Source organism: Phoxinus phoxinus (assembly GCF_949152265.1).
Source record: "Phoxinus phoxinus genome assembly, chromosome: 6".
Lineage (NCBI taxonomy): Eukaryota > Metazoa > Chordata > Actinopteri > Cypriniformes > Leuciscidae > Phoxinus > Phoxinus phoxinus.
Window position 1 is genome coordinate 30761975 of NC_136881.1, and position 13064 is coordinate 30775038.

The 13064-nt window shown below is 41.0% G+C and overlaps 1 protein-coding gene and 1 long non-coding RNA gene across 2 annotated transcripts in view; one reads left to right on the plus strand and one right to left on the minus strand.

The window, feature by feature from the left end:
- LOC307000795 overlaps window positions 1-13064 on the plus strand; it is a 38126-nt gene that overhangs the window by 12362 nt on the left and 12700 nt on the right. Inside the window, exon 3 of the long non-coding RNA XR_013798090.1 lies at window positions 8172-8208. This is a non-coding gene — a long non-coding RNA (uncharacterized lncRNA). The remainder of the gene's footprint in view (window positions 1-8171; window positions 8209-13064) is intronic.
- rtn4rl2a (reticulon 4 receptor-like 2 a) lies at window positions 1660-6282 on the minus strand. Its single transcript, XM_079616617.1, has 3 exons — window positions 6033-6282; window positions 5075-5301; window positions 1660-4874 (listed from the first exon to the last, which is right to left on the minus strand). Exons 1-3 carry the CDS (start codon window positions 6085-6087, stop codon window positions 3774-3776), a joined length of 1383 nt encoding a protein of 460 aa, XP_079472743.1. The 5' UTR covers window positions 6088-6282; the 3' UTR covers window positions 1660-3773.

Genomic DNA, 13064 nt, shown 5'->3' on the forward strand with positions numbered 1-13064 from the left:
CGGAGAAAAAAGGGGAGTGTCAAGGGAGATGGGTGATGTGAAGATAAAGGTGACATGCTCTTGTCAAGGAGGAAGCAGAGGGAGTGAATTGGAAAATGTTGGCGAGGGATGGGTGAGAGAGGAGCTGATGATGACATACAGAGCGGAAAGACCGAAAGAAGAAAGAGTGTGAAAAAACAGAATGTGTAATAAAGAAAGAGAGCTTTGAGCTGTGCTGAACTTCATGCTAGACAGAGATGTGGGAATGTATTAAAATTATTGGTAATTTATACTGAATGAAATCCCAGCAGCAGCTAGAAATGAGAAATGTGTGAGAAGCTCTGCAAGCACCTCTCTGCATAAATGAACTGAACAACACACTAAAGGTTTGTCTGTTTTTGTAAATGTCGATATGTACCAGGAACTTTATTTATTTGACATTTCTTTCTCGTGGGGGCGATTATCAACACTTCCAAACACTCACTGTGATTAGCAATTTCCGGTAAACTCACTTGCGCACAAACACGTACAAACACAAAGTAAGTCGTTGCCCCTCCCATTTCTGTCTTCCTCACACATATCCCCCATCCATGCGATGCGATGACTCATTCTTGAACTAATATTCAGTGATATGACGTGGTCGCCACCCCTCCATTGCTAGCCAACTCATTGTGTCTCATTGTTAAGTAGCGTGGCCGACAGCCAATGTGAATGCAGATGGTGGGTGGGAGGGTGAAGGGACAATTTGCGCAACTGTACTCCGTCCAATGGGGCATCGAGATTCAGATGTCTTGCATTCAAAGGCCAGATTCAAAAAATAGCCTCATGCATCATAATTGGCCATAAACAGTTTACTCAATTGATGGCTGATTGACTAGTTGAATATAGTAATCGTAGTCTGGCGGAGTCTACAAAAGCATAATTCATATGACACTGGCATATTTAATCTGCAATCGGTGCTAGATGTAACGCAAACAGCCTGAAGATTAAGCATTGGATGGAAAATGAACAGCCTGCTGGCAGTAGTTTTCATGGACATTTATGTGGAATTGAGAGAAAAAGCACTTGAGCCTCTCACCGGGATTGTGTGTGTGTGTGTGTGTGTGTGTGTGTGTGTGTTCACGTTTGTGTTAAGCACAGCCTGCCTTTGCACATGGTGGGAGACTGAAGCAAGCTTTCTGCATCTTGCTGCTCTTTCAGCAAGACCCATCTGCTAAATACAGTAAAGCTTTAGAAAGAAAGAAAAAGAAAGGCTTTCTGAATTTTAATTGACAAAAAAAACAATTCAATAGCACAGCTGGAGTGCTTTGTGAATACCTTTTCCAATAACATCATTCTTTTGCATCTTTTTGTCTGCCTAAGGAGTGCGTTTACTTGCATAGGCCAGTGTGCACTCGTCTTGCATACTCTGCAACTCTGAAATGAATTGAAGCTCTGAATGGTGTCCAGTGCGTTGCATGGTAACTGCATGTTATAGTGAATGATGTTGCCTTCAAAGAACTTTACAAGCAGCGAGGAGTAGATGTGTGTGCTCCAGTGTGTCTGTCTATTTGTCTGTCTGTCTGTATGTGTCAAGGGAGGTCAGACTGAAAGATGCGAGGGAGAGAAGGCGGCACATGTGAGATAGTCGTAGCCGTTGGCCGAAGATGTAAAGAAAGTACGCCCACACCAAAGATGTTTCGTATCCACAGATAAGCATTTATTCATTTGTCATGCTTTCTGTCCGTCAATTTGTGTTCTAGTGAAAAGATTCAGCAGCTCATTTTTTTCCACATTCTTACATTCAAATGCATACATTCTGGGTAAAAAGGTATAACTAATGCTTTGGTCATCTATGAGCGACCTCACAAACATGGTCGCTCGAGAGCACCTCAAGGCAGTTTGACCTTACCCGTCCAGATGAGATATACATTCACACGTCATAAAAACAATTATAAGACATACATTTGTCATGGAAACATGAGTGGGACAAGAAGAGCAGTATTATCTGCTTCTCTACTGTCTCAGGGTAAACACAAAACAGGATATTGCTAGAATTAACAGTTGATCAAAAAATAAATAAAAAAATCTTTCCAATCTTGACCTATTTATTAACTTTAGATTGCATCTATCCTTCTTTATCAGCATGTCCATCCTTTTTTCATCCATCTCTTCGCCTCTACCGCCCACATCCACCCCTGCTCTCTATGCTTTTTCTTTTTCTCTCCTTTTCCTTTTCCTTTTCTCTCTCCTCTTGTCCTTGCTCCCTCTGTTTGTTTTCCCTTAAGCCTTTCGATTATTTATTGCAGTTCGCAAGAGGAAGAAAAGGGAATAGGCAAGGACCAGCAAAGAAAGCCACGGTCTTCAGCATGCCCACAAAGAGCAGCCCAAACAGTCTGTATTTGCACCTGCTCTCATCACAACAGTGACCAATGGTAGACATAATTCTGGATGTCGACCAATCTGTCAGTAAGCTCATTTGACTGATATTCCAATTGGCTTTGCGCAAGTAGTCAATTCCCATCAAGAAACACGTCTTTCCACAGTGTTATTCTAAATATATTGCATTGCCTTGGATTCAGTCTTAGTTTTAGCATTTTGCCTATTCTTTTTTGACTAGCTGCAAGCTGTTGATTGACTGGTTTGATTTTAAATCAATACTTTAAATGAGAAAGGATGGAATTTGCTGTTATCCAGATAAAATCAGTTAAACTTGAATTTGAACAGAAGAATAAAAGAACAAAAGTCTTGGAACAATTTAGGTTGTGTATTTTACAGTAGTAACATAACATGTTAACAGTATTTTGACAAAAATAAAAAACAAAAAACAACATTCGCACACTCTTGTGCCATTGATCTTTCCATGCACTGACCATTGCAATAATATCACAGACATTACTCACAGTGGCATTCTTGGCCATTCAGAACAGTGACAAACATAAGGCCTTTCATAGCGCTATTTACAGCTCCCTCTGCCAAGATGGCATATTTACACAAGTGATAATTGCTGTCATAGCTAGTTGGTGATGTAATGAAATCTTTCGCCTTCTCTTGTGCGTACTCTCTGTCTCTCTTTCTCCTGCGCGTGCTTTCTCTCTCTCTCATTGTGTGTCTTATCTTGGTTTAGCTGTATTGTAACACTTTCAAACTCCTCACTCCAGTATGCTTTGTCTATCTTGCTTCGTGGCTGCACGCCGTTCCTTTGTGCTTTTCGAGCCCTGAATGGGTTTGAGACCCTTCTGTTATAATAGAGGAAATATTAGATTCGATCACTCCCAAGGGGAATACAAATATTTGCTCATTATGCTATTGTTACCAGTAACTACTGAATTTTTTTTAGCTATAGCATTGTTGGAAAGAGGGTGTCATAGTGACATCACAAGCTATAATTACAACTATCATAGAAGCACTTAGAGTGGCTGAAAAGTCTAAAAGCATACAAATATTGTACGTAAACATAAGATGGAAATTTCTATCCTCTGTCTGCACTGACTGTGACAGAAATGGCTTAGAATACACTTGTCCTCAAAAAAGAAGGACCGAGTATCTGCTTAACTAGCCAAGCCCTGTGAACAGCTTTCATTACTTTCCATATTCATGTACTGCCCAACGTTCCCTGCTTACCCACTGTATCCTAAATCAGTGTAGTGCCCTCTAGATACCAGGAACTAGAGGCTCAAACTGAACAGAACAAAGATACAGGTCTTTTACATGGTAAACAGGAATCAAGGCATTGAAGTTAAATCGAGCAAACAGGGTTTTCCCTCCTCCAGAGAGGAGAAAAAATTAAGGGGAAGAGGGTCCTTCTGACATATTCAGCCAAACAGAAGATGGATGCAGACAGTCAAGACAGACATGGAGAGTAGCAAGAGAACAGAAGATGAGGAGCGAGAAGAAGATGAAGATGGTGGCAGAGAGTCAAATTCGGGAGGGCACTCAAGCTCGAAACAGCGCAGGGAGGTGATACCCGCATCTTCATTACCGTAGTTGGCCCAATACTCTTCTGGGTCAAGCTTGGGAAGCAGAGCCTCTTCCTCCCCAAGCTCATACTTTGTGGATGTAGATGTGATAGAGGGATGTTGGGATTTTCCTCCATTTAAGGGGTACGCCCTGGTCTCTGAGCTTTTCTCATAGATACCCTTGGAAGTGCTGACGGGCTTGTTCTTGGAGAACCACCAGCGAGTCTTGGTGCTGAAGGTAGTGGTGGTGGAGCCAGCGAGGGAGCCGGGGTCGGGGAGTGGGCACAGAGCGAAGTCCATCTCCCTCAGGAAGCGCAGGTCCTGTCCACGACGAGGAGCTGGGGAAGCGCACAGAACCTCTGAGCTGGACAGACGGGCACTTCTGAAGAACTCCCACAGGGGACGAGCCTCGCAGCCGCATGCCCAGGGGTTGTTGTTCAGCCGCAAGAACTCAATTGAGGAGATGTCACGCATGGCCTGACCGGGCAGCTCTGCCAGGGAGTTGTTGAAGAGAAAGAGCATGGTCAGCCGGCCCAGGTCGCGGAAAGCGCGGCGATTGACCTGACGGACTCTGTTGTCATGCAGCAGCAGGCGATCGAGGTTGACCAGGCCATGGAACACATTCTCGGACAGAGTGCGGATGCGGTTGCCGTGCAGGAAGAGCTGGCTGAGGTTGATCAAGTCGGCGAAGAGATCGTCCTGGATGAAGTGGAGCTGGTTTTCCTGCAGGTAGAGGAACTGCAGGCTGTAGAGCTTGTGGAAGATGTCATGGGGAAGGGCGGCTAGCCGGCAGCGGTGCATGTGGAGGCTCTGAAGCTTCTCCAGGCCACGGAAAGCTCCACCCTCAAGGCGGTGCAGGTGAGGGTTGTCGCCCAGATCGAGCTCCTCCAGATCGCGCAGCTCGCTGAATGCACCAGCCTCAATCCATGTGATGTTGTTGGAGAAGAGCCACAAAACCTGTGATGTGATGAATTGATGGACAGAAAGGAAAGGAAAAGGGTAGAGGGAGGAAAAGGTAATGAGGTGAAGATGTTGAGAAGGAATACAAAATTAGTAAATTACACAACCAAAAGGACTGATACCTTTCAAATGTATATTTACAAATGTAAATATTAAATGTTCTGTTATGTCCCATATATCTATATACACTTCCTTACCTGTGTGCCAAAAGCAAAAGACCCCACTCTCAGTTCAGTGATGCGGTTGTTCTGCAGAAAAACGCGCTGGGATTCGAAGGGCATGCCGTGGGGCACAATGGTGAAGTTCTGCGCCTGGCAGCTCACAGTCATGGGGGTCGGGTAACACACACACCGGTGAGGGCAGTTCTGAGCAGACACGGGTTTTACCACGACCAGCCAGACAACCAGCCACAGCGAGAGCGCGCCTGATGGAAAGAGAGGAGCGTGTCACATCACAAAGTCTTATTAGCGCATTGCATGTTTCCTGCTTAAGCTCTCCTGGTCCGTAAGTCTCATTTTATATACATGAAAATAAAATACAAAAGATAACAATGACTACTGATTTTTGAAAAATGTTCAAAATTTATGAATCTCAAAACGAATTTTCTACAGATAAACTGAAACGTTTTCTTCATTATAACAACGTATTTGTTTCAATCCATGTAAGTTGTGAATATAATTTCTCTCATTACTACACGATATTATAAGTTTAAACTCCTATACATTTAAAGTTAATTTTCACGTTTTCATTTTAAATTAGAATTCATCACTGCAGATTGTCATTTACAAATTTAACGCAACAATTTTTTTTTTTTTTTTACATCCAATCACTCCGAACATTATTCTCTCCATCTAAATGTGTTTCCAAGTTCCGAAAACATTAAACTTTTAAATACACGCGTACACTTAGTACAAATAAAATATTAATATAAAGCACTAAAACATTAATGCAAACATCGTAGCACTAAAGAAAAAGTATATTCCAACACAACTGTCCCTGCGTAAAACCTAGCACATTTTCAACAGCCAATTTGGTAATATTCTAAATTCTTGAATTGTTTTAAATGCATTCATTTCCGTTAGAACAGATAAGAAAGTTAAGCATCTAAAAAGCATATTCAGACTAAAGATGAAAATTGAAGAAGCAGAAACTCACTCTTAAAGTTGTGCGCAAAGGAGCGTTGGCTCCGCGTAAAAGTTGATGTTTCCATTCCGAACCAAAGCCGAGAGCGAGTTAGCCTGAGGAGTTTAGCCACTGATTCCCTGCTATCTCCGCTGATGCTCTGGTTCCCGAGTCGGAGCGACTGAGAGAGTGTCGAATGATGGGTCCTGGGCCCGTTTTATACCCGAGCACAGCGCGCGCCTACGGCTGTGGGCACCACGGAATCTCTCCTACGTCACTAGTCGGGTCAAGCCCAAGCGAGGGTGGCAAACGGAAAAGGCGGGACGGAGAGAGGAGGGGAGGGCTCTCGCGCACCAGTTTGGACCGAGGGAAGTTCGACGTCTTAGCTCAGAGTTACGATTGTGGAGACGTAGTTTGGAAAGGGCGGGGGAGCGCAGGCACGGCGCCCGGTAATGACTGAACGAAGAGCATGCGAGGAGGAGCGCACGAGGCACATGAAAGAGGCACACATCTCGTTTCTTGGCTTTGCATCTCTCTTTGGATTATGTTGTCCTCCGCATTATTAATGAAACAAATGCATTGTTTATGCTCTAGAGACATAAGAGTCATGACTTCAAATATAGAAAATGAAGCTTTAACACTGAGATAATCGTTAAGGGATTTAATAATGGGAGACAAAGTAATTACTGGCATTTACTGCTGAAAGGAAAGAAAAAACGATACCAAATTTGGTCAAAATATGGCCAGCTTCCTGGAGTCTTAAGCCTATGGAACGTCATTTACTCCAAAGCTTTTTGCAATGTATGATTAGGCCTGTGCTATAGCACTGTCTGGCCCATATCCAATATATATTAGATTCATTAAAACTATATACAGTATGTGAAAAGTGCTTCTTATGCTCTTGCATTCATATTCCTGTCCTGATGATAATCTAAGGCCAGATGTTCATTACTCCAAAATAAACCCAGACAAGGTAGGACCCTGGCGCAAAATAAACAAATAGATGGACAAGAAATATTGATTTGAGTTGAAATTATTATATGTGAAAATTAAGTGTGTCCAGGAAAACTGAACTCAAATCAGTATTGATCAACCTGTCCGTTTTTAAGTCATATTGCTTCTTAGGTTTCTTGTGGAGAACATGAAGAGAGCAAACACGAGCACATCTAGGCCATGTAGTAGGTAACAGGAGTGGTCAGGTATACAGTACTGCCCTGGACATTAACCATTATTCAGAGGTAATTCAGAATACCATGACTGACCAATCAGAATCAGAGAGCCTGTTAATAAACAGACAGACAAACCGAAAGACGGCAGACCCGAGGATGTCCATGTTGTTGTTTAGCGCCTCCTCCATTAGCTCATGTTCTGGACACATCTTTCTTTTCCTCCCTCCCCCTCCACCTCCACAAAAACTCAAGATGACTGGACGAACAGGCTTTCCCCGCTCCACCTACACCTACCAGCTGGACGTGTGAGTGTGCGTGAAGGTTTTCATGTCTCATGTATATTACCCTATCGCCAACAGTAAGCCAAGTGAATGCCATGACTGACAGCATCTGGGTCGTGGGACAGTCGTCTAAGAAAATGAATGAAAAAGCAACAACAAAAAGACAGTGGCGGGGGAAGAATAGGATAAGGAGGAAGTACAGAGTGTGGTTGGAAAGGAGGAGTTTATGGAATTAAAAACATGGGAGAAAAGCGACACATGACTCATAGTGGAACAAGAGTGAAATGGGACAGCACTTAGAGGGATGTTGCGCATAAGGCTTGATTAGTGTGCGGGCCAGCAGCCTAATGCATGAAAGCTGTATCCCCTGTAGTGTTCCAAGAGTGGCTTTGTAGTGCCCTAAGGGAGTGCTCTACAGTGGCAGCCCACATACAATGACAGATTTTGCTTTGCCCTGTTGCACAGATATAGCAGAATAAAACCAGCACTGATAACTTTAGAGACCTGCGTCATGACCCTCGTTGGTTTTCTGCGTGTCATTGAAGCAAATTTGGGGCGAAGGGGTGGTTTGGAGGAGTCTGATCCCCAAATTAAGGGGACATTTTCCCCTAAAATAAAAATTCTGCAATTATTTAGTAACTTTCATTTTCTCCATACAATAAATGGGGTTGAATGTTGTTTGGGTTCTCTAAAAAATATTTTTTTGTGTTTGTGTTCTGCAGAAGATGTAAAGTCGTACAGGTTTGGAACAACAGAAGGGTGAGTAAACATTTGTGCGTTAACATACTCTTTTAAGAATAATTGGAATCAATAGAGGTTTACATTTACTAGACAATGTAAGTGAATTTAATTTTATATCTAATCTAAATATTTTGGTCACACTCAGGGTCCAATTATCACTATTACCTATGACTTTGGAGGGCGGGTGGGGCGGGGCGGGGGTGGGGGTGATTATCTATAAAAAAATCATTTTTAAAACATATTTTTTGCGCACTGGAAAATGGAAATATATAGGAATGAGGACAAAGTAAAAGAATTTTAATTTCAGCCAATTAAAGATATGAAAGTTCCTGTTGTCTATCTAGTAAATGGAGGCGCAGTGAGGGATGTTGCATGTACGTACGTACTATATTATCGGCATGATTTAATATACTGAGGCCATCACTGTTCTGTTCCAGTGTACAGTAACTCCCTCAGTATGGGTATAAGAATAGCCACAACAAAGCCAATAGCACTGTAATCTGACTTCAGGAGAATCTAATGATGCACAACCACAATCAAATGTTAAACCTGGGGTACCTTTACTCTCTCTCTTTCTCTTGATCTCTTTTCCCTCGCTTGCTCATTATTTCCTCCTTCCTGAACTCTTTAAGTCTTGCTGCTTCTAGTTCTCACCAGTGCCAGTGTGTTTCAATCTTCATCCTCCTGTGCGCATACTTTGTGGTTATATCTTTATTATCAATGTTTAACCATTGTTTATTTTTTATTTTTTTTGTGTTTAAAATTCTGATGCGGTAGTATCAAGAGCCTTACATGCTAATGTAAACTGTCATCACACCTACACTCATCAATTAATTCCATGAATATGTATGCACATATGCAGTCTATAGGTGTAAATAACTTCTAAATGTGTTATCTGTGTGTTTTAGAATGTCTATGGCAGATAAAAATGTGGATTATGATATGACTTTATTAGATTGGCTTATATGAGTATAGGCCCTCTGAAAATGTTCTTTGATTGCTCTGATTAGATGAAATCCATTTTAGACACTTTTGCTGGGCAATTCAAAACAAAGTGTCCACTAGAGATTCGGCAGAAAATTGATGCTGCTCTTGTCTAAAGCTTTGAGGTTTGCTCAAGTGGATCATCTTGAAGTCTGTAAAATAAATGAAAATGCTGCCAAGAAACAAGAAGTTATTGGGCTTTACAACAATCCCAGTTAGATCATGAGCCAAAATAATGTGAGACACTTGTTCAGTAGAGTCACAGAAAGACCCGAACCTTAAATTCAAGCGATTGGGCACCTTTGGCCTAAAATGAAACACATTTACAACACTTTTAAAACACACTAGTTTGTTTTTTCTACTATCAATGTCCAGTGATCCAGTGAACCACATGTACATTTTCTCGTATTTGAGGCGTGGTTTACGAATGCCAGGCGCCGTTTATTGGGTGCTAAGAATGTCTATTAAATGCGCCTGTACGTAGCTCATAGCCAATCGTTTCCATTATACCAGATGACGTATGTAGAGCGACAGAAATTAGACAAGGAAGAAGATATTTTTGTGTAAACAATGACGTTCAGCGACTATTGCCGTTTGTGCAAGATAAACATGAGGGTCGAAGGTATATATGGACACTCCACAGACATGTTTTTATAAAAAAAAAACACAGAATTAGAACCAACATAGATGTCGTCATCGTCTTGCTGCTCCCTCCCCGTTCTGTGATTGGTTCCCTAAATGAGGCGAAAATCTGGTCCATGGTATCCAGACTACCTTTCAGCGTGAATAAAATCGCGCTGCGCAAAGGCAGTATGGGGAAACCCAGGCTACATTAAATGCACAATTAAATACTATATTTTTAATACCTTTTTTTTATTTAACAAGGCTACAGCTTTATTTGATATGACTCACAGTGAAAATATTCTGTTCGCAAGTGATATTTCCCTTGAGTTGTCCACTTCTTCACAGATCACATATTTTTCTTCAAGTCTCATATTTAATCATATTCTTGCTCTTTACCAGCACTGTTGTGTCCTTGGTAAACAAGGTCACTTGAAACCTTTATTAGTAGCAAAAATTATGGTTATGGTAACTGAGAGACAGGCATAATCTGTGTAATGATAAAAAATTAATTTCACACAATAAATGCTATAATGATTTTACGTATATTATAATGATTCTACATATGCAATCATTAATATTTTTAGGAAGATCACATTGAAACAAGATTTTTTATTTATTATTAAAACAAGACTGTTTAATGTGAACTAACAAGTTTTTTAAAAGTTGGATTTAGTAGGCCCATAGTCAAAGAAACACCCATTTGCATCTGGAATGTTTTTCAGCCTTTTACATCACTGCCTGCTATGACAACACAAGATTATAATTAGTTATAGACGTCAAGTCACGCTTCAGACAAAAAGAGAACGACAAGCTGTCAGACTTTTCCTGTCTGTCTTGACAGAAGCATTGTATTTAGTTAATCGTCGTCTTTCTTTCTCCTCTGCCTACTTACAGAGCCACTTCCTCTCCGTGTTTCTCATATTTGTTCACACTCTCTCGTTAAAACAGCTGTCATGCACTCTGCACTGGCCATGATTTACTGATTTCATCAATTTCTGTTACAATACAGAAATCGATCAAACTAAAGCTAGTGTTAAGTATTTGGACACTTATGTGACACTTAGAAATGTATGGATTTAAAACAACATCAACATAAGGAAAGAAAGACACTTTTTTTAAACAAACAAAAAAATCATAAAAAGAAGTGTAGGTTTAGTTACGATTTATCCACACGTAATGGAACATGTACATAGTAATTATGAAGAACCACATCTGAAGTGTAAAAAAATAATCATAATTTTAACGGTAAACGACTGTTCAAATGAGACCGTAAAAACTTGTTAATTGGTTAATGGTGAATTTCTGTAAAAATACTGTTAAAGGGTAACTAAACACTAAACCAACTTTTTTTAGTTAATGATCTGTAAGAATGGAGCTTCATAAATGCTGTTCATTGATTCGAGTACTTTTTTTAACATTTGAGTATAAAGTGTTTTAATTTTCAAATATATGGTGTAAAAACGTCTGAGTGCTGCCCTCTTCAGGTTAAACGGAATCTCCTGAAGTAGGGGTACTCTCTGACGTAGGGTACTCTGTGACGCTACTCTGCCACGCCCCTGGCAGCCGCTGGTATAAAAGCATCTGCTTCCGTCAACACCACTGTAGCGAGTCAGGAGTTGGAAATTGAGTTCGAGTATTGAAAACGATCAAGAAGATAGCGTATTTTAGCATCTAGTTAGCATAGCATTTATATAGTTATTTAGATTATTTCGTGTAGCCTAGGTAGTTATTTAGCATAGTTGTTAGTGTTGTTAGAAGCATAGTTTAGTTAGTAGCATAGTATTGCATCAGTTAGTATAGTGTAGATTTTTAGCATCAGCTTTATCTGTGCTTAGTACAGTGGTTAGGATGGTAACGTTACGTAGGTGTAGCGTTGCCGGTTGCAACAGCACTGCTGGACTGTATAACTTTCCACCAGACTTGGAAATTAGCGCCAGTGTTTACATGCACTTGTGTGCCAAACGCTGCTCTTCCTGCACGGACTCCTCAACCGCCGGCGCCATTTGCTGGATATTTCTTTTCACATAGCGGCAAAATATGCTTAACGTAGGTCAATAGTAATAATAATCCACTCAGATACTGGACCCATTCTCTCTTGCGCGGCTGCTTCGCTAGCATCGTCGGATGCCGATCGCGATGCGGGAGTTAATGCGATGCGACACCGCAGTTTGAGCTCGAGCTCGCGGCTCGAATTGATATGGTTTTAGCTCTGTGTCCACAGACAATTCCTCCACTTCAGGGGAAGGTGGGGGAGAAAAGTCCTCGACTTTAAATGACCGCTCTGTTGCAAAGCTACTTGCGTCACTCTCCATTTTAGCGAGTCTGACAGCAGCTGTCAATCACTGCGTCACTGCGGGTCTGTCAATCACCCGCTCAGCCCCGCCCTCGGTTCGTCCGTTGGGCTCTGCCCACTTTTCCAGCATTTTTCAAATATTGCCAGTGGCTGGAGTCAGGCTCTGACCAGGGGTTTAGTTACCCTTTAAATACAGATTTTAAAGTGATAATGAGCAAGTCATCTTATAATTTACTAAAATTAATTTACTGTAAACTAAATGGGTTAATTTAAGGTTTAGGGGTTGGATCAGGGTTAGTGCCTAGCCTTAGACATACATCATCGTATGTTCATGCGAAACAGGACTGTAAAATAAAGTGCTACCGAATTCTTTGGCTTTCTTTTTAGCGCCTGATGTGTTGTATAAAGGGGCGAAACAGATTTAAGTACTTTAGTAGGTTGGTATTTTAACATAATATTGCTAACATTCTTTTCCAGGTTAAGTTCTTGCAAACACTGTTGCTTTTTTTTTTACCATAAAAAACAAAACAATTTTAATTAATAGTATGTGGTTATTCTGCTCTGACATCCTCTTGGAAACAAAAAATATTTTTTGTTACCTAATGCACTTCTATTCAAATGTTTTTAAGTATACTTATGTGTTTTGGCGGCCAGAGTAAAACAAACGGTAAAATACAAGATTAAATACAGTAAGCTGACTGTACACATAATACACTGAATGTGTCACAATACTAAAATCAACACTAGACTCCTTTCTTTCAGTGTATGTGATGACATCAACCAAGCAAAAAAAAAAAACATAAAGCAGCCTAGTTGCGCATTCAGACGCTTTGTTTTCAAATGCCTGATGCCTGTGACTTTGAATTCACTTGAAAAGCTTTTTTCCCCACGTATAGCGTACTGTGGTTTGTCTCACCGTCGTACAGCATGCTGAGAATACTACAAGCATAAAAAGACCTCCATGCGATTCAGT